We start from the raw sequence: 19471 nt of genomic DNA, 5'->3' as shown, positions 1-19471 counted from the left end.
GTGACTCCATAAAACGCAGCCGTTTTCCCACTTTTATTTCGTTGCTCAAAACCGGTTTAGAATAATGGATCCCGCAAACAAACTTCAACACCCGCCGGCGCGGGCATAACAAACTTTTTCGGTAAGTAGAACAATTAAACGCTGCCGTTTCAATGGAATTTCAATACATTTTCTTAAAAATAAAAAGTTTATTGATCTCATTTCATTCAGGTTATTTTTATCTGCTATCTCTGTAACAATTCAATTCTTTCTGAGCTCATAAAGCAAAGCAAAATGGTAGAACCCTAATTTCTTAGCTAAATTCCCTTTTATAGTAATATTTATTTGAAGTTTTTAATATGAAAAGTAATAGTGGTGCTTTTTTTTTGTTTGTAAAATTAGGTTTATCACTCAAGCTTTTGTGATGAAGATGGAGTCACAAAAGCTTGTGGGTGCCCATTACTTCCTTTAAAAAGTCATATAAAGGGTCCTGCTCCTGTTTCTGATCAAGGTTAATTCTATTAATTTTTTTTATTGAATTGTTGATCAAATGTTTTTGTAATGTTCAATTTTTGATTTTTTTTGATGTGTATCATTTGGATTGTCAATAATGCAGATAGAACTGATATAGTTGATGAAGCGATTACGTTTTTTCGAGCTAATGTGTTCTTCAGAAACTTTGATATTAAGAGTCCAGCTGATAAGCTACTAATTTACTTGACATTCTATATCAATGTGGCTTTGAAGCGCCTCGAGGGTTGTAGAACATTGGCTGAAGGAACCAAGGCCATTATTAATTTGGGTTTGGAGAAAGTTCCGGTTCCTGGAGAATCTGGATTTCCTTTTCCTGGCCTTTTTGTTAATCCTGAATCTCACAAGGAAGCAGGTACTATATTCCTTCTGCATATGATGGTTTTTCGTTTGTAGTACTCAGTAAAGCTATTTAGAGTTGTGCTTTCTATACTTTGTAGTTCGTATCTTGATTTGCTAGCATGTTTGAGATAATTTTTTCCGCTTAACGAAGCATAAAATAGAGCGACACCATATTTCGTCTGTCGAAGTTTTTTGCATTGATTATCTAGGCTTAGTACTTATTCAGATTTCATTTCAATGGTTGCTTAATATTTAACCAGAAATTACTTTAAACTGATTTGTGTTTCTCTCATTGTTACTTTGATCCATGAGGATCCATTCCCGAGTTTATTTTTTCACTTTTCTCCTTCCATTTATGGCCTTCTCATTCTGTTGCTTACTACTTTTCAAATAATGGTGAAACATATTTTTTTTTCTTTTGACCATTATGACAATTTTCAAAACATGAATTGTTCGCCTTTTCCTTCCACAACTATTGCATCTCTTCAGTATGTACTACTCTCAAATGGGACTGTTTCAAATTTGTAAGTGCTCAGCTTGTATGAGTACCATCATTAAGGAAGTCTCCTTAAGACTGACCATGTTAAAGTCTTAAAGTGGTTTTTAGATACAAATTGAGTAACCAAATAGTAGCAGTTTTGGCTACTTACAATAATAATTCCTTGTCATGGTTCACTCTAATAACTGTTCGCTCAATTACGATCCATACTCAAACATGTTCATTCAATAATACGAGAGATGTATTGATGTAGCACCATAATGTTTGAGACGATGAAACTATAAGCCAGCTGACACTGCATGCTAGGATTTGACTGCTTTTGCGCTTCTTGAACTAATATCTTCTGGTTATTTCTTGATTTTGAATTATGAATTTTGACATGCAGAGTTGTTTAGGAATTACCTGAAGCAGATAAGGGAAGAAACAAGTGGTAGATTGTTAAGTGTTGCATATAGGCCCAATGGCACTCCGAACAAATGGTGGTTGGCATTTGCTAAGAGGAAATTTATGAATATTATTGCTCTTTGAGTTGTTTATCATATTTTTTAAATGGCCTGTAGAGGATATTATGCTTTCGGTTATCATACCAAATAGTACAGTTCTATCAAAATATATGAAAGAAGATATGGGGCTTATGTGTCTTCTCCATGTCGTCCTGTAAGTACCCCAATTGAATGCCATTGGGGCATGATAGCTTGTCTTAAATAACCAACTCAGTTGTATAATTTTCAATGAAATTCGGATTCTTACGTCTGGGTATGGTGCTCTATGTTTAAATCAATTCCTCTATTACCTTTGAAGATATAAAACTTATCTGGGTTACTTTGTGATATAGCTTCAGGAATAGGAAGTTCTCATGTTTATCTGTTGTCGATCAAGTTACATCATTGCATGTTTGCTCTAATAATTTCTTTAATCTCTGTTGTCATATTGTAATTTTAGGAAACTATTGTTTAAATGTGAGAATTTATGTTTTGTTTTTTTCTTATATGTTGTAATGAAAAGATAAACTTCTGTAACCATAATCTTAAAAATAATTTTATATTTTCTGCATTACTTTCATATTAAGTGATTGCTCTTGTTAATCTAACTTTCTAGACCTCAGGTTGCTGTCAGGTGAAGCGAAGCATCACTCTGCTTTGGTGTTTTACAAGTCAAGGTTTGTTTTCTTTGAAACCAGTGATTAAAAAACCGGACCGCACTGGCCAGCTGTCCGGTCCGATTTAATCTAAAAACCGGAAATCTGATTGAACTGGGCTGGATTGGGTTGAGCTGGTTGCCGAATCGAACTGGCGATTGACCTGGTTGAACCGTTGGTTCAACTGGTTAGACTTTCACCCATGTCTAAATATACTATTTTGGTGTAATTTATTCAACCGATTGAACTGGAACTGGTGGCCTCACCATTTCGGCCATTGGTTTGGTTTGTAAAACACTGTTCGGTAAGCCTGAATCTTTTTTCTTTGCCACTTGCTCATTAAAGTGTTGTGGTGTTTTTTTTTTCTTTTTTTCGTCATATCATCTCAGAAAGTTGCAATACAGGGGAGTGTAGTTTAAACTGATCTAATTATCTAACTGAAAATGATTTCATCAAATTAACCATAATTTTTTAAAATACAAAACCAAACCGACCTAATTATTCGATTAATTTGGTTAAATTGATAAAAATATAAAGAATAATAATTAAAACTAATACTCGTTTAATTCATTTGACTGAATTTTTAAAATTATTAACCCTAATCGAACCAATTTTTTTTATTGACTGAACAGAATTAACTAAACTAACCAAATTAGCCTAAATCTTTAACCAAACTTAATCGAAATACATCGGTTAAATTGGTTAATTCGATTTAATCAACCGTTTGCTCACCCTCTAATATGAAGAGTTGATGATGCATTAAGCTCCAGTCTTTCTTGCAATAGGTGTTGACATTCGAGTCAAATTCATTTCCTAATAATACTATCTAACAAAAAAGACGATTTAATAAATAATTGCAATATCATAATTACACTATACTTTTTCTATATTGGTAATTTGTAATCACATCATTGAAATAGTTGTTCAAGTAACATTCTTTTGCAGCTGGAAGAGTAGATTATAGATGTTGGTAACATAAAGGAGCAACATCTTTGCCTTTCGGGAAAGACAATCAGCCAGGTTAGCTATCACAAATCCCATAAATACCTGTTACATCACATCAATAAACAATAATAAGTTTTAAGTTGGTAGATGGGTTCGCTCAGGTCTACGAGTTTAAATCCTAAAAATAACATAAATTCAATTTGATTAATTAAGGTCGGATACATATAAAATTTAGATCAATTTGATTTGAAATTATAATCTTTTAGGACATTTCTAATAAATTTTACAAAGTGAATCGAATTGATTCCGCCATATAACTTTGCAGATCGAAACGATTAGTCTCTCATTTTAAATTTGAAATTTACCTGAGCTGAGCCAATGATATAAATAGCAGAATAGTGTTGACCGTGGATCACCATGTCCTCCAACATGGCTAGTGGTATGGTTAGGGAAACTCCTAATGCTGCAACCAGTGGGCTTGTCCAAACCACACCCAGTGCCCTGTAAAGTGAAGACTAGTTTAGAAATATGGCTACTTCTTAGCATGGAGTTCAAGTTCATAATATTTTATAGCAAAGGATCATTGGATACCTGAACTAGTACGTCAGAGTCAATTAACTCACTCTAGTTATTTTAATCAATTCGAAATAATATTATCTAATTTTATATTAATTAACCCCTCATTATATAAAATAAACGCGATAATCAAATTTGGGGTTAATTGATTTAAAATTAAAGAGTATTGTCTCAAGTTGATTAAGATTATCAAGTGTCACTTGATTGATCCCGGCGCATAAGTTTAGGGATCGTGTACCCTTCATTTTTTTTTACGTACCAGAAATAATCACAGAGCACATTTCCGGTAAAACTATTGAGAAAGATTATCTCCTCTGTTTTAGCTGAATTTGGTAATGCAAATTTGGGTTCTATTCCCATTGCTGTGAGTGGCCACACTGAAAATAGAAATGTCAAATTATGTAAAATGTTTGTCAATTTTTATACAAGAGATTATGGAAGAAAATCTATTGAAAATTTGTCCATATTGATTCTTTCTTTTGATAAAGTTCAATTAAGCTCAACCCGAACTTGTTAAAAACTCGATATATTTACCGAATTCGTGCTCGATTTAGAGTTGTTTGAAGCTCGACTTGAGCTCGAACTCAATTAATTAGACCTGAGCTCGTGTTTGAGTATGTATGCAAATACTTAGGGCGGTAAGCGAACCGAGCTGCTCATGAGCATTTCGGCGTTTGCCTCGATAAGAGTTCAGTTTAATGTTCATTCGTACTCGAGCTTGATTTCAGGTTCATTTATTTAAACGAACTGGTGTTTGGCTCATCTACGTTCACGAATAGCTCGTTCAATTGTTCGTGAATGAACTCAATTAAGGATTTGTGAACGAGCTTGTATAGGAGATCGATAAGAGTCCAAGACATGGCTAGTATAGAAACTTGTAAAGAGTTTGAGAACCAGCTAATCATATTTAAATTAAATATAAAATTATTCATGTAATACATTAAAATTATATTGTTTTAAATAAAGATACATAGTTTTGATAGAAATAAAGAAGCAGCAAAACTATGTAGTTTCGACTCATATTCATGTTCGCTAGTGTAGCTGCTATACATACGAACACGAAGCGAACATGAAAACTATAAATTTTAAATGAATCAAACATAAACACTTTATTCAAAGTTCGAACAAACATGAATCGAATATGAATACCATCTCATTCATGTAACGAGTCGAACATGAACACCTCAAAGCACGGTTTGACTCGGTTCATTTATTGCCCTACATACTCAACTCCGCTCGATTTGATTACATTCCTAGACAGAGAGAATCCCGAGAGTTTGGGCAAGATCATTAATTCAAGTTCGAATTTTAGCATTCCCCATATTGAAAAAGATAACAAGAAAATAAAAATAAAAAACTACTGTGAAGGAAAAACAATTTTTTCAAAAAATTTGGAAGAAAAGAAAAACAGTAATTTGGACATAACCTGAGTGGTGTTATAGTAATTTTTACAAATTAAAAATATTAAAAGAGAAGAAATATAGTTACCAAGCCACCAAAATGCCGCAAGAGTGAACAATCCTATATAGCCAAACAGCTTCTGCACATCTACTTTTTCTCCTTCTCCAGCAATCTTTTTTAGTAACACTGCAAAATTTCTTACCATTAATTTCTCTTAAGAGCGAGCTTAACAATTAGTAAAGGAGCAAAGGGTCATCGTAATTCCTCAATTTGTACGTTAGAATCACTGAACTCACACTTAGTAACTTTAATTAATTAGGAATGATATACTTTCTAATTTTCGGTCGATTAACCTTTAAATTTGGTCATTTACCTATAATTAGAGTATATTATTCTTTATTGATTAAATGCGAGTTAGTTAACTCCGAAGCACAAATTAAGTTTGTATATTAATAAAGCTATTGTCAATGTGAACCTGTAAATAGGCCATACGTCAAAGCTGACAAACCAGCATAAAGATCTCCTACCAGAGAATGCTTCTCATCTCTGAAACACACACAACACAAAACCAATTCAGAATAAATCTTCTTATCACCAAACCTTAAACTGAAGTTAAGAAGGAGACGATGAGGCAAAATTTAGAACATACTTGGATACTTTGGATAGTGATCCGCCAGAGATCCATGTTTTACCTACTATTGTCATGCCTACACCGGTCATGCTGATAACTACAGAAATTGCTTTGACGAAAGTGATCGTCTCTTCGCCTAATAACGCTCCGATCAAGAGAGTGAAGAGACATGATGTTGAAGATAATAATGTCGTACTTGCTACACTCGTTTGCGCAAGTGCAGCATTCGTCAGATACTGCAAATTCACTATACAAGATCACAAACTGAAACGAAATGAAAATATTTTCTTTTGAATGGAAATCAAGGGTAGGGGCGGATGTAGCCTAGTGGATCAATGTAGTGGATTGTAAAAGAAAGCAATATCATTCACTAATTACTTTTTAATCTAACATTATTTTAAATTTTGATGAATTTATGCTGATATGACTTTCTCTTGTCCCCAAGTTTGTTTTGCACATCAACATAAACAAACGGGAATTTATGCTGATGGGGCAATCGGACTGCCCCCTCAGCTACTTCTGGTTGCCACATTAGTATAAATTCACTGAAATATAAAATGGTGATAGAATTGAAAAAAATATATTAAATAATGAATGACATTGTTTAAATGTCCTGATAAAAAAATAGTAATTTAATTTGCAAAGACCCTAAAAAGAAACAATGAAAGATCGATCGATCTCACCTCAGTGGCGAACCAAAGAGGAGCAATGCAAAATCCGATAAGAAAAGTTTGTTTGGCAGTAAGCTTTGTGTCAACTTTCAGTGTTTCCACATTAGTGTCAGAAATAAGAACTGGGTGTTCTTTATCCTTTGGAAACAAATCGAGGGCGCATTCCTTTGACTGGTTTGAAACTTGAGAATTATTACAAGGTGTGAGCCAACGTTGTGTGAAGAAATTTAGCAAGAAATCTTTGATGAATGCAATTGGAAGGTGTACAAGTAAAAGAGAGATTCCAATATATGTCACTACAAATGGGTGCTTGTAATCTGCGAACACTATCTGTTACATCAACATGAAATCAAAACAAGTTAGTTCATATACATTAGTTACTCAGTAATTATACTAAACATATCACGAATTAACATATAATTCTTGTCCATGTCCATGATCTATATCTAATTTAAATAGTAATTATACTAAATATGTCAAAAAATTAATGCATACTTTAGTCGTTCCGTGTTGTACGGAAAAACAAAAACACTAGTACATTTAAACAGACACATATTAAACAATATTTTTTAAGAATAAGTTATAAATAAAAAAATGTCTAGCTTTATTTTCGGGAAAACATTAAAACATAAATTTGCATGCAATACACATCCAACACAAATAGAATGAATGATTGATTATAAGGTATGAACTTGAAAGAAGAAAAAGTTGGTGAGCAGCCAAAGTGAAAAAGATTGTGAAAGGGTATTAGGTCATATAATATAAGTGTGGTCTTGTTATTGCTCAACAAGAAGCATCCTATTCTATTCCTTTGCCATGCATGCATTGCTTATTTATAAATATGAAATATAGATAAATATTCAAGAATATTGTTGTTTTTAAATGCAAATCATCTCAAGTAAAAATGAAAGAGAACCTGTGTGACCTCTGCAGAAGTGACCCAAAGGATTACCACAGTAATAATGAGCACCAAACCACCCTTGTATCTCCAATACATCTCTTGCTTCTCTTATCTAAATATTCCTCAAATTGTCTTCTTCCTCCTCTTAATACTAATAAGATCTCTATTTAATCCCTCTTTTTCTTTACATGCTCATACAGTGCATTCACATACTAATACTATGCTGCTATATATATCTCTTTTTTCTTATATCCCTTTAGAATAAATGGTGGTGTGCATAAATAAACAAACAAAGAAAGAAATGCATGCATTATTATATAAAGGAATTAATGCTACAATTTTATTTGTCATTCTTTCTTCACCTATCGAGTTCCACTCACCATTAAAGATTCATGTCCTGTTTCTTTTCTTTAGGACAATTAAAAACAAATCAATCTTACTACCCTATCTTACCATATCTTTAGCCACTAATCGAAAAAATTACAAGCATATGAAATCGTAATTAAGTAAACAATAATTCTAAAATACTAATACTCTTTTCCTATGTTAACATTAAATATAACTATTTTTTCTATCTCTGTCTGGGATAAAAAATGACTATTTTTTCTATATTTTTGTGACGGAAGGAGTACTAATAATTAATTATAACTCATTTTCCTAGTCTAAAAAAGAACTTATTATCCTATTTTCAATAACAATAAAAACGATGATTTATAATAAATGCATTAAATTCTAATCATTGACACAAATCCATACAACATAAATTATTTTATTTTTGTTCAAATTATTTACTTGTGATTCTATTATTTTCAAAAAGAAAAATTCAATTCAAACGGTTGGAACCTAAACGATTGTTACAGTAAGGATAATAATAAAATTTGCATGAATAAAGAAAGATAAATGATGATTAAATACTCGTATAATAACATTCGAAATAGGGGAGAAACGAAGAAAATATGATCTCTGAAATATTCTTGTTCACTTGAATCTCCAATAAAATTATTATAGAGAAATAAAATCCTAAATTAAAATGGTTATATACACAATCACACCAACTATCTTTACAATTTTCTTCATTTTAATCACGTATTTTAAAAGATAATTATAAATTCACTTTTTTTTATTCTTTTGCAAATCTATCACCGATGTGGAAATTCAGTGTATTTTTTATTGACTTGACAATCAGAATCGACAAGAAAAAAAGAAAAAAAAAATATTTCTTATTTTAATTAGAGCATTTGTTAAATTAGAATATCTATTTGAGATGAGGAATATACCAGTTTTCTCATCGGTGATAAAAAATTGGCTTAATCATAAAAAAAAAATCCCACCTTTTAGCCCCTTTTCAAATGCACCCTGACGTTGTAATTTTGTCAGTTGCACACTAATTCGCACCTTTGGTTTTCAATTCCACCCTTAAGTACTAAATTGATCTCTTTTTCATTTGAAAAAAATTAAAATAAGTCATTTATTTTTAACTTTTTATGTGGAAAAGAGTTCAAACGAGTACTTTATAAGAGTTTTTATGAATTTTTCTGAGTGAAAAAGAGTCCAATTTGATTTTGAGGGTGGAATTGAAATCCAAAGGTGTGAATTAGGGTGCAACTGATAAAATTACAACGTCAGGGTGCAACTGAAAATGAATTAAAAGGTGAGTTTTTTTTTTTTTTTTTGTGATTAGGTCTAAAAAAATTGTTGTTAGGTATGTAATTAAATAGGATCATCCAATCCCTATAAACCTATCACTAAATAACCCCCTAAAAAAGGATAGCACTAAGCGAAGTGAAATAATTTTTCAATATAACATAGAAGATGACGGTTAGTTCAAATGGCTAAAATTTTCTAAATGCATTTTGAGGTTTCGATAGGGACAATGGTGGATAGCGGATTTAAAATAATAATCTAACACTATACTAACATAATTAGGATCTATCTTAGTTAAAAAATATAATATTTTAAATTATTTAAATAAATAAATAAAAAATGTTATTACTATTTATAATTTTAAAGTTAAGTAATTATCAAAATTAATCAGTTCTTTTAAATAAAACATAAATTAACTTTACATATTTTATTAATTAGTAACAGAAAAGAAATTATAGTCTCAATTATATATCCGTTAACTAGCTTAGCAAATTTTAAAAAAATAAGTAGATACTCCCTCCGTCCCACTTAAGAAGGGACATACCCCTTTTACACATAAATTAAGAAAATATTAATTACTCTTGATTTTTCTTATTTTACCCCTATTAATTATTGTCTTATAGTTTGTGTGAAGAGTATTAGCTTTAATTATAGAAAGAGAAAATAGGGGTATAAGAGAAAATTCTTTGTAAAATGGCACAAAATTCATGATTTGGCCTTTCTGTGTGGGACAAAAAAATTTGAAATATGTCCCTTCTTAAACGAGACGGAGGGAGTATTTTATAAATTCAATCCAACTGTAACACAAAATGAAGATTTATAAATTAAATGCGTTCTTTATCTATAGATCATATTTTTTTTAAAGAGACATATTTAATTAATTAATATAATATATAAAATAATACCAACAAGCTGCAGATCAAATGATATAAGCGCTGGATAGGAAATTATCAAAGTCGTGGGTTCAATTCCTCACACAAGCGCTCCGCTTCCCAATTATATATAAAAAAATATATATAAAATAATTATCTTGTTTGTTCCAATATAAACCCAAAAAATTCCCAAAAAGGTGTTGGATTCAATTTAAAAGGGAAATTATGTGATGATTATTTGATTATGTGTTTCTCCTTTCTCTGTCTTATCTCCACAATCTCGTTTTTTCCTTTCTATAACCATACGGATACCCAATTCCCTAAACAACCCAATTTTGAATTCTAGGTTTGGATTTAGCACAACTAAATATTGGGCAGTTCTTTTCTTCACCAATTTGATTTTATTTCAGATGGGTTTTGATTAATTTTAGAGGTACTGAAGCTGGTTCTTGTAATTCTTTTGGTGCTAATTTGAGCTCAAGTATTGAAATTCAGGTTGGCATTTATTAATTTAATTTATCTGGATTCTAAGTATTATTATTTAATTGGTGGTTTAACAAGTTGAAATATTCTGTGAATGTGTATCAGGATGAAGAGTGTTAGAGAATGGGTTTTTAGTCAACTAGTTTCAAAGTCTGTAGCTTTATCCAGACCATTATCTGGCAGCGCCAGTTTCCTCTCTCATGACCCTTTAAATGAAGATTCTAATCATGCCCAAGGTACCCTTCTTCTTCTTCTTCATGTAGAGTTATGTTATAGGGAAAGAAAGGGAAATGTTGAATTGAGATGAAACAGAACAAAATATGAATAGGTTATAAATATTAAGTTGGAATTTCAGAAGTATTTCCGGAAACGGAAATGAAAAGGCGAAACTTGGGATTCGACCATTTTTCATGCAACATAGCCACAGAGTTTGTTTTAGCTGTTGATGTAATGTAACTTATAAGTGCATAAATTCTTCATTGCTAATTCCGTTGCATAATTGTGTAAATCATTTAGAGTTTCTAGCAAGTGTTCCTGATGCTTAATGTCATGAGAGACTCGTGTGCTCATTTTTTCTTCTTAAGATGGAAAGAGAAGGAATTATGTCTTCTTAGAGGCTCATCCCTAATAGCTTTCAACGTTTGTTATCATACTCTCACGGTCTTTTCACGTGTGATATTGTTGATTGTTAACTGAATTACTGAACATCAATTGCACAACCGTCTTTCAAGAACAATCTCTTTCTTTTTTCATTCTCCTTTATGGAATTGGATGATTCAAATGGTAGGCCCTTGGTATTTCAATTCTTGTGCTAAAAATGTTCTTTTTTAGTTTCCTAGTGCATAATTGATGATACTTGCTTTGTTAGGATTCAAGTTCCTAGATTTCACACATGATATTTCTTTTTGTTTGCGGATCTCTTAATCAAGAAACTGTTGATGTTTACAAGCATGTTGTGTCAAATGGCCATGTGATCCATGATCAATTAGCAGATATATAAACTGTAAAAAAATATTGAGAATGTCAGTCTTACTGGTGTCGTAGCAGCTTAATTATAAGTAATAAGATGCATGATCCATTTCAAAACAGTTGGATTAGACTTCTAATCCTTCAGATGTTTGTAGAAGCAATATTTATTAATTGCCATGTCATATGATATCCCTTGAGTTTGTAAGTTGAGTTCCAAACCCTGGGATCAGTTTGTTTTTTATATATTTTCCGTCAGATTGGTAACAGTTTTTGTTTATTCTTTTTGCACAAGAGCTTATTTTCCTGTTTTATTCAGCTCACATAAACCAATCCGACGCAGAACCAGTGTGTCCTGACACATCATTATCTTCCAATAATACTCAGGAGGATGGACATCATAACGCCCTGCAGATGGATTTTGAAGATTCAAACAGATCTACTCATGATTCTTGTTGTGAACAAATGGATCCATTAAAAAAGGTTGAAGATCTTGAGATAAAGTTTTTCAGGCTTCTTACAAGATTAGGGCAATCATATGACAATCTTCTGGTGGGAAAGGTTTTATATAGGTTGCACCTAGCAGCTTCAATACGAGCAGGAGAAACAGATTTGAAAAGAGTCAGAAAAGTAGCAGCAGAACAAGAAGCAACTGATTTACCCAAATTAAATTTCTCTGTGAGGATACTTGTTCTAGGGAGAACTGGTGTTGGGAAGAGTGCAACTATAAATTCTATATTTGATCATACAAAGACCATGACTGATGCTTTTCAACCGGCCACCAATGGTATCAAAGAGATTGTAGGGACTATCAAAGGAGTCAAAGTAACTTTTATCGATACCCCTGGGTTTCTGCCTTCATCTACAAGTAATATGAGAAAAAATAAGAAGATCATGCTCGCTGTGAAGAAATTCATTAGGAGATCTCCACCGGACATTGTTTTGTTTTTCGAACGGCTTGACCTCGTCAGCATGGATTATAGTGATTTTCCTCTTTTGAAGCTTATGACTGAAGTGTTTGGTGCTGCGATTTGGTTTAACACCATCCTTGTCATGACTCATGCTTCCTCGTTACTTCCCGAAGGCCCAAATGGATATCCGCTCAACTATGAATCATATGTTGCGAGATGTACAGATATTTTACAGCACTATATACACCAGGCAGTATCTGACTCAAAACTGGAAAATCTGGTACTTTTAGTGGAAAATCATTCTCAGTGTAAAAAGAACTTCATGGGTGAAAGTATACTTCCAAATGGTCAACCTTGGAAATCTCAACTCTTATTACTATGTGTATGTAATAAGATCCTCAGTGATGCTAGTACACTCCTAAAATTTAAAGACAGCATTGAATTGGGTTCATCCAATAGCCTTCGCGCGCCTTCACTTCCGCATCTCCTTTCATCTCTTCTAAGGCATCAGTCTGTATCAAATCCAAATGAAGTAGACAATGATGCTGATAGAATTTTACTTTCAGATGCAGAAAGAGAAGACGAATATGATGAATTGCCTCCTATAAGAATCTTGACAAAATCTCAATTTGAAAGATTAACTAAATCGCAGAAAAGAGACTATCTTGACGAGCTGGATTACCGTGAGACCCTTTATTTAAAGAAACAGTTAAAAGACGATGCTCTCAGGCGTAGGAAGAAGAAGATTTCTGAAGTGGAAATTTTTGGAGAAGATGATACTTCTGATGACCAGCTGGCATCCCCGGAGGCTGTCCCGTTACCAGATATGGCAGTTCCTCCAACTTTTGACTCAGATTGCCCAGTACACAGATATCGTTGTCTTGCTACAGGTGATCAATGGCTTGCGAGACCTGTTCTTGATCCTCAAGGATGGGATCATGATGTAGGTTTTGATGGCATAAACCTGGAGACTGCTGTTGAAATGAAAAAGAATATCTATGCCTCAATTACAGGACAGATGAGCAAAGACAAGCATAATTTCAGCATTCAGTCTGAATGTGGTGCAGCTTACAAAGATTCTAGGGGGCTTACGTATTCTGTGGGATTTGATGTTCAATCTTCCGGTAAAGATCTTATCTATACGGTCCATAGTGACACAAGGCTGATGATTCTGAAGCACAACATTGCCAACTGTGCAGCTTCATTGACATCCTTTGGGAACAAATATTATGTCGGTGCCAAGCTTGAAGATTCCGTCTATATCGGGAAAAGACTGAAATTTGTAATGAATGCTGGCCAAATGAGGGGTCCCGATCAAGCAGCATATGGTGGGACTCTTGAAGCGACGTTAAGAGGGCAAGACTACCCTGCGAGGAACGATAGGATCAGTCTGTCAATGACAGCTTTGTCCTTTAAGAAGGAGATGGTGATGGGTGGAGGGTTTCAGTCCGAGTTTCGCCCAATGCGAGGTATGACAATGGCAGTTAATGCCAATTTAAATAGCCAGAAAATGGGGCAAATTTCCATAAAGATAAACAGCTCCGAGCACATTGAAATTACTCTTATAGCCTTATTCTCAGTTATTCGGGGCCTTTTACGTCGGAAGGAGTCTGAAAACGGAAACAAAGAAGCAGCGCAGACATGATAAATTAGTTATGCTCCCTTTGATGCTAGCTAAATTTTCTTATTTCGGAATGTAAACAGTTGCCAAAAGCTTTAGGAAGGAGAAAACAGAGAGTTGGATTTTTTCGGAGGTTGTTTGACTCTTTGCCGGGTCTTCAGTAGCTAATCCGTAGAAGACAAGATGGTGATTTTTCTTTTTGATCCATAGTTGATAGGTAGAGAATATGAATGAATATTCTGTTTAAACTGGTGATTCGGTTATACCAGTTGACTCGGCAACTGGGCGAAAAAGCCCTGTAACAAGTAAATCACTGTTATATCTGTACAGGAACAACTTGGAAATCTGTTTCTTTTATGAATCCAGGAATAAATTTGGCTTTGATGGTTCAAGTAATAACAATCTTTCATTTGATTTTATTTGATCTAGTTGAATCTAAATTTGTGAATCAGAGTTGCCATTCTCTCATTAAAGAAATGCTGGTTCAATGGGACAATTAGGTAATTGTGATCAAAGAATGAGAATGTAAATTAGCCAGTATAAGTTTAACGATTATTTTGCTTAATATTACTAAAATATCATTACTTAGCTTTTGCATCAAAAAATATATTCTTAAAGCAACAAAGGTTCATTCAGCACAAAATATTAATTAAAGACAAACTCATGATTTTAGACAAAAACACTCACAAGTTGATTAATTTGGCTCGTATTATTTTCTTTGCTGGGGTGGTACAATATGATTGGATAAATTGGAGTTGAAGTGTCGACAAACTATTAGTTCATTTAAAGCTAACATGGTCAAATAGGCCAAACGTCAAATAGACATGTTTGTGAAGAGCGGACTACCTACACCTAGATAGAAAGATCCTATGGAGCTCGATTGTTCCCCGGAAATGGCTTAGGGCTTTCCTATGCAGTTTAGGTAGAAGGTGAAGAAAGCTCCTTTTGAAGGGTATATGTTATAATCGATTGTATTGATGGTACATAGAGTGAGTTTGACGTCTTGGTAGAGATGATTTTTCATCTCGTCGGGTACTTATTTTAACACCTATTTTGAAGGTGTTTTTTTGTTCAAAACGTCTATTTTTAAGATGTTTTTATTCAAAATTACGAGTTTGGTATTATCTAACCTATTGTTTCAAGTTGAAAGGTCAAAATAAACCTTTCTTGATTCTTAAATTATAAGAACAACAGCATATGCCAAGTTTTTACATCATGAAGTCGACATGTTTTTACAAAAATATGTCCAATCAACACATATGTCCAATCAAATGTGTTGATTGAGAGAAATTTTTAGGTGAACCAAGTCCATCACGTAATATTATGAACCATCCATTTAAATACGTGACACGTGACGTGATTGTTTATATAAACTAAATAATGAAAGGTATAATTATTAATGATTATTTAATATGTTTTATTAAATGGTTCATGTAAATAAATACGCCACGTGTCACGTATTAAATAGATGGTTCATAATCCTACGTGGTGGACTTGGTTCACCTAAATATTTCTCGTTGAGAAGAAGGTATGGAATTGGAAATAGTTATTTTGTCAAGATCTTATACCAAAAGAAAACCATAAGCTTTGTTATCACTCTATCATCTCCAATCTCAAATTTGGCTCAATATAGCTGCCTCTTTCTCTTTCATTTATTCTCAATACCTTTTCCAATAACTTATACGACAAGCTACAATGCATTTACATCATTATCTTCTACAACTATAACTAATAATAATAATTATTATGTGTGGAGTCTGTAATTAGTAATATAATCAAGTTGAGTCGAAATACTATTATACTTAAACTCAAATTGATTCTAAAATTTAAAATTTAGAATCCAACTTGTTATTGATCGAATTTAATTTTAAGAACATGAATTCAAGTTCTAGTTTAGTGTACTAATCAAAGATCTAATTCAACTCGATTATCTGTATATGATGTTTTAAAATTATTTTTTAATATAAAAATAAGGTTCTTTGTAGGGACATTCTATTTTTCACAAAGTAAATATTACTATTCACTTATCACCATATTAAATTGAAAAATTTCATTGAAAATAAAATAACTATAGAATTTTTGAAAATACAAAAATATTATTATAAATATGTATAAATAAAAAACAAAATTCGATTAAATTTGCAAGTTTATACCAAATATTTTCACGTTCGAACTTGATTCAACAGTTGACTCGAGTAGTTCAAATTCGAACTCAACTCGATTACCCTCGTGACAATTTCGAATCAATTCATTCACGAGTTCACTCAACTCGTTTACAGGTCTATCTGGGACCGTCCAGCTCCAAGCTGCAGTCATATTATTTTACTACTATATTATTTGTCCTTGATACAATCATACTAGTCCCACTATATTTAAGATACTATAACAAAAACAATAAATAGATCCTTTAATAAAGCAGCATATTCCAAGAAATGATGCCTGTCTTCAAGATCCTAAGCCTCTAAAGTAGTAATTCATTTCAACTTCATTGTCTCAATATTATAAAAAATAATAATATTGGTTACAGAATCCAAATCAGAATATCCAATTAAAACAAACACTCAAGAAATTGAAAGCTCTCTCTTAATCTATATTTATGTTGTAACTTAAAAAATGGATTAATTTACAACAGAACATCAAGAAATTGAAAGAAGTTATGACATAGTACAAAGCAGGACAACTCCTGAAACTTCAATATGGAACCAATTTTTATTCAATAATTTCATTTACATATACACATACATACACAATTTTACAAACAAAAGAATTTTTCTTCTTGACCTTAATTACAAAAATGTATCAAAGATGACACTTTCGCTATGTTGCAAGGAAATGAAAACGGTAAAACAGGAACTGGAAGGGGTCAAACAATATCATTTCCCGAAACGAAACGCTAAAAATAAGATTCTCGATAAATTTCCGTATAACACATACCTCTCTAATACCATTTCTACGAAACAATGAAACTAAGACTATTCGATAAATTTCCGTATAACATGCCTCGTGACACCATTTCTACGTAATACTAATTCTTGATAAATTTCCGTCTAACATACCTCATCGATACCATTTCTTGATAATCCGAATTCTCACATGTCAAGGTGAAGAACCCCACAAAACTTCAGCAACAATGGTAGCAGTTTCAGCATCAGAAACTGAAGCTTCTCTTACTTTTTCCAATATCTCTTGCTTAAATGCTCTTTTTTCTCTTTGTCTCAATCCTTCACCAACCTCTAATTGCACTGCAAATCTTGCCACACAGCTTGCAAATGGATGATTTTCTAAAAACCCTTTTTTACTCTCATCTTCTTCACGATCAAACCTATCCATTTCAATCAAATTACCACCAAGCTCTAATCTTTGCAATTCAACAAGTTTCTTGATCAACCCTTGTTTAAGCATAGCTTCAATTGCCTCTTTTCGACCAAAATACCCGATTTCAAGAATACAATCCATCGTTAGAACTTTAAGCTCCAAGTCTTTGTAATCCAAGAAAGATATAATCTTTGGTAATTCACCATTTGATTCAATCTCATCAACTAATGGAGATCTAATCAAGTTTATAAGAATACATAACACTTTCATCCCTTTCCACGAAGCCATCGACACTAATGCATGAATTAAAGAACCCATCAAAACTTGACCCACAAACACATCTTTATTAAAAGAAATCAAACCAGCAACAACAAATCCACACTCTTCTCTAACACTAATCAAACAATTAGAATCACAAATTATCATTTCAAGCAACAAAAATATCTTACTCTTAAGAATCAAATCTTGTAGCTCTCTGTTAAACCCCTGAGCGAGTCGCTTCTCAAACTGAGTTAACAGTGTAATCAACTCGTCATGATCATTCCACGAGTCACGATCCTTCAATCTCGCGGCTATATTTTCAATGCTTTCACGGTCAATCCAAGCTTGAATCTCTGACTCGATGGAGTGAGCAACTCGGGTGATGGAGTGAGTGGAGACTCGGCGAGTTAGGAAATTCTTGAAGGTGTAACCGGGCGAGTTACGGAGAGTTTGGACGAGAGATTTAAAGCGGGAGAGATGGTTAGAAAGAGTAGAGAGATTAGGGTCGTTAGAAAGAATGGAGTCTGACTCGGTTTGGAGCTCTAACAGAGGTAGGAAAGAATCGGAAGATTTAGGAAGTGGGTGTGATTGAAGATCGTGTGAAGCTTGTTTTAATGCTTCCAGGACATTTATTAGTCTTGAAATTTGTTGGTTTGAAGATGGGTTTTCCATTTTTTGTCAGAAGTTGAGTGAAAAAGAGAGAAATTTTGGGGTTTTGTTGTTGCAGAGGAAGAGAGACGTAGACGAGTTGAGTTTGCTTAATACAGAGAGATGAGTATTAATGCAAAAAGTAGTTTCTGAGCTTCAACGACCAGTCAAATTGATTAATGTAAGAAATATATTTGTATTTTCTTCCTCTATTTCCCGTATTTATTTTTGTTTTAGATCAAATTCAGTACTCTCTCTATTAAACAATTATTCACCATGCATTTAAAAATGATGAAATTAAGTCAAGTCACGGCTTCAAGCCATATTTATGTACGTAGCTATTTAAAATTTTGGATTTGAATTTATCTTCTATAAAAGATCTACACACTTTAAATGAAAATTAGTCTGAATGTGAAAGTTTTAAAAATGTCGTCGTATAATTGAAATTCATTCAAAAAACCTCATAAATCATATACCAAAAAAAAAGTCATTTTTATATAACAAAATAAAAAGTTATTTTAAAAACTATACGATACCATTAAAGTTTAATATGTTTTATGCGGTTTTACTTGACTTGAATCCGATTTTTTATTGTAAAATATCTAATAAACCTATAGATATCATAAATTTAAATCTACTATATATATATAAAGCAGGATATTTTTTCCCATGGTTTGATACGTTGACATTTGGCATATTCTTATTCGTCCTAAAAGAATATTACTTTAATTGCTTTAGTCATTATTCTCACAATTTAATAATTATGCATTGATTGATTTATTAATCTTTATCATAAATTGGTAGTTTGATTTAGAAATAAAAATATTAATAATAATAGGCTAATCATTTATGTGGTAACTTTCATACATATATTTTTTTAATTTATTTCTTTTGCTTCTAATTCTAACATTAATGCTCTCATTATTGATATGTTTTACTATGTAAATTGTAAAAGCAATATATGCATATTGGATTCAATTAAATGTTTTTCCATAAATAGTTTGTTTACATTCTAGAGTATTTATATAATTTTCAAATAATATTAACTTAAATGCGTGCATACCATTATAATTGCCTTAATAATTATATTGTTGTTTACTTATTTGTCTATATTCATATTATTTTTTATTTTTACA

The 19471-nt window shown here is 32.4% G+C and overlaps 3 protein-coding genes across 5 annotated transcripts; 2 read left to right on the top strand and 1 right to left on the bottom strand.

Moving 5' to 3' along the window:
- The first annotated feature begins 39 nt into the window (after positions 1-39).
- LOC126665192 (actin-related protein 2/3 complex subunit 3) lies at positions 40-2100 on the top strand. The gene is made up of 5 exons (XM_050357916.2): positions 40-121; positions 211-276; positions 382-490; positions 596-865; positions 1737-2100. The coding sequence occupies exons 2-5, from the start codon at positions 274-276 to the stop codon at positions 1877-1879; spliced, it is 525 nt and encodes a 174-aa protein (XP_050213873.1). The 5' UTR covers positions 40-121; positions 211-273; the 3' UTR covers positions 1880-2100.
- Positions 2101-3316: 1216 nt separating this feature from the next.
- On the bottom strand, positions 3317-7906 carry LOC126665191 (uncharacterized transporter C405.03c-like). The gene is made up of 8 exons (XM_050357915.2): positions 7630-7906; positions 6726-7043; positions 6061-6278; positions 5887-5957; positions 5499-5597; positions 4270-4387; positions 3800-3935; positions 3317-3536 (listed from the first exon to the last, which is right to left on the bottom strand). The coding sequence occupies exons 1-8, from the start codon at positions 7708-7710 to the stop codon at positions 3414-3416; spliced, it is 1164 nt and encodes a 387-aa protein (XP_050213872.1). The 5' UTR covers positions 7711-7906; the 3' UTR covers positions 3317-3413.
- Positions 7907-10310: 2404 nt separating this feature from the next.
- LOC126664276 (translocase of chloroplast 90, chloroplastic) lies at positions 10311-14492 on the top strand. 3 transcript variants are annotated; one of them, XM_050356584.2, is made up of 3 exons: positions 10311-10611; positions 10719-10849; positions 11899-14492. In XM_050356584.2, the coding sequence occupies exons 2-3, from the start codon at positions 10720-10722 to the stop codon at positions 14133-14135; spliced, it is 2367 nt and encodes a 788-aa protein (XP_050212541.1). In that variant the 5' UTR covers positions 10311-10611; position 10719; the 3' UTR covers positions 14136-14492. The 3 variants fall into 3 exon arrangements, with proteins under 3 accessions (XP_050212541.1, XP_050212542.1, XP_050212540.1); XM_050356585.2 differs by having other exon boundaries at positions 10311-10625; positions 11923-14492; XM_050356583.2 differs by having other exon boundaries at positions 10311-10625.
- The last annotated feature ends 4979 nt before the right edge of the window (positions 14493-19471 follow it).

Source organism: Mercurialis annua, linkage group LG1-X, assembly GCF_937616625.2.
Source record: "Mercurialis annua linkage group LG1-X, ddMerAnnu1.2, whole genome shotgun sequence".
Classification (NCBI taxonomy): domain Eukaryota; kingdom Viridiplantae; phylum Streptophyta; class Magnoliopsida; order Malpighiales; family Euphorbiaceae; genus Mercurialis; species Mercurialis annua.
This window is presented reverse-complemented; position numbering and strand designations above follow the sequence as displayed.

Bases quoted from the DNA above. Each gene is read 5' to 3' on its own strand.
- LOC126665191 (XM_050357915.2), bottom strand. From the start codon at position 7,710: ATGTATTGGAGATACAAGGGTGGTTTGGTGCTCATTATTACTGTGGTA. The intron at 7,044-7,629 runs GTTCTCTTTCAT...TTGATGTAACAG, and splicing joins CTTCTGCAGAGGTCACACAG to ATAGTGTTCGCAGATTACAA. The intron at 6,279-6,725 runs GTGAGATCGATC...GTGAATTTGCAG, and splicing joins CTCTTTGGTTCGCCACTGAG to TATCTGACGAATGCTGCACT.
- LOC126664276 (XM_050356584.2), top strand. From the start codon at position 10,720: ATGAAGAGTGTTAGAGAATGGGTTTTTAGTCAACTAGTTTCAAAGTCT. The intron at 10,850-11,898 runs GTACCCTTCTTC...TGTTTTATTCAG, and splicing joins AGATTCTAATCATGCCCAAG to CTCACATAAACCAATCCGAC.
- LOC126665192 (XM_050357916.2), top strand. The intron at 491-595 runs GTTAATTCTATT...TCAATAATGCAG, and splicing joins TGCTCCTGTTTCTGATCAAG to ATAGAACTGATATAGTTGAT. The intron at 866-1,736 runs GTACTATATTCC...TTTGACATGCAG, and splicing joins TGAATCTCACAAGGAAGCAG to AGTTGTTTAGGAATTACCTG.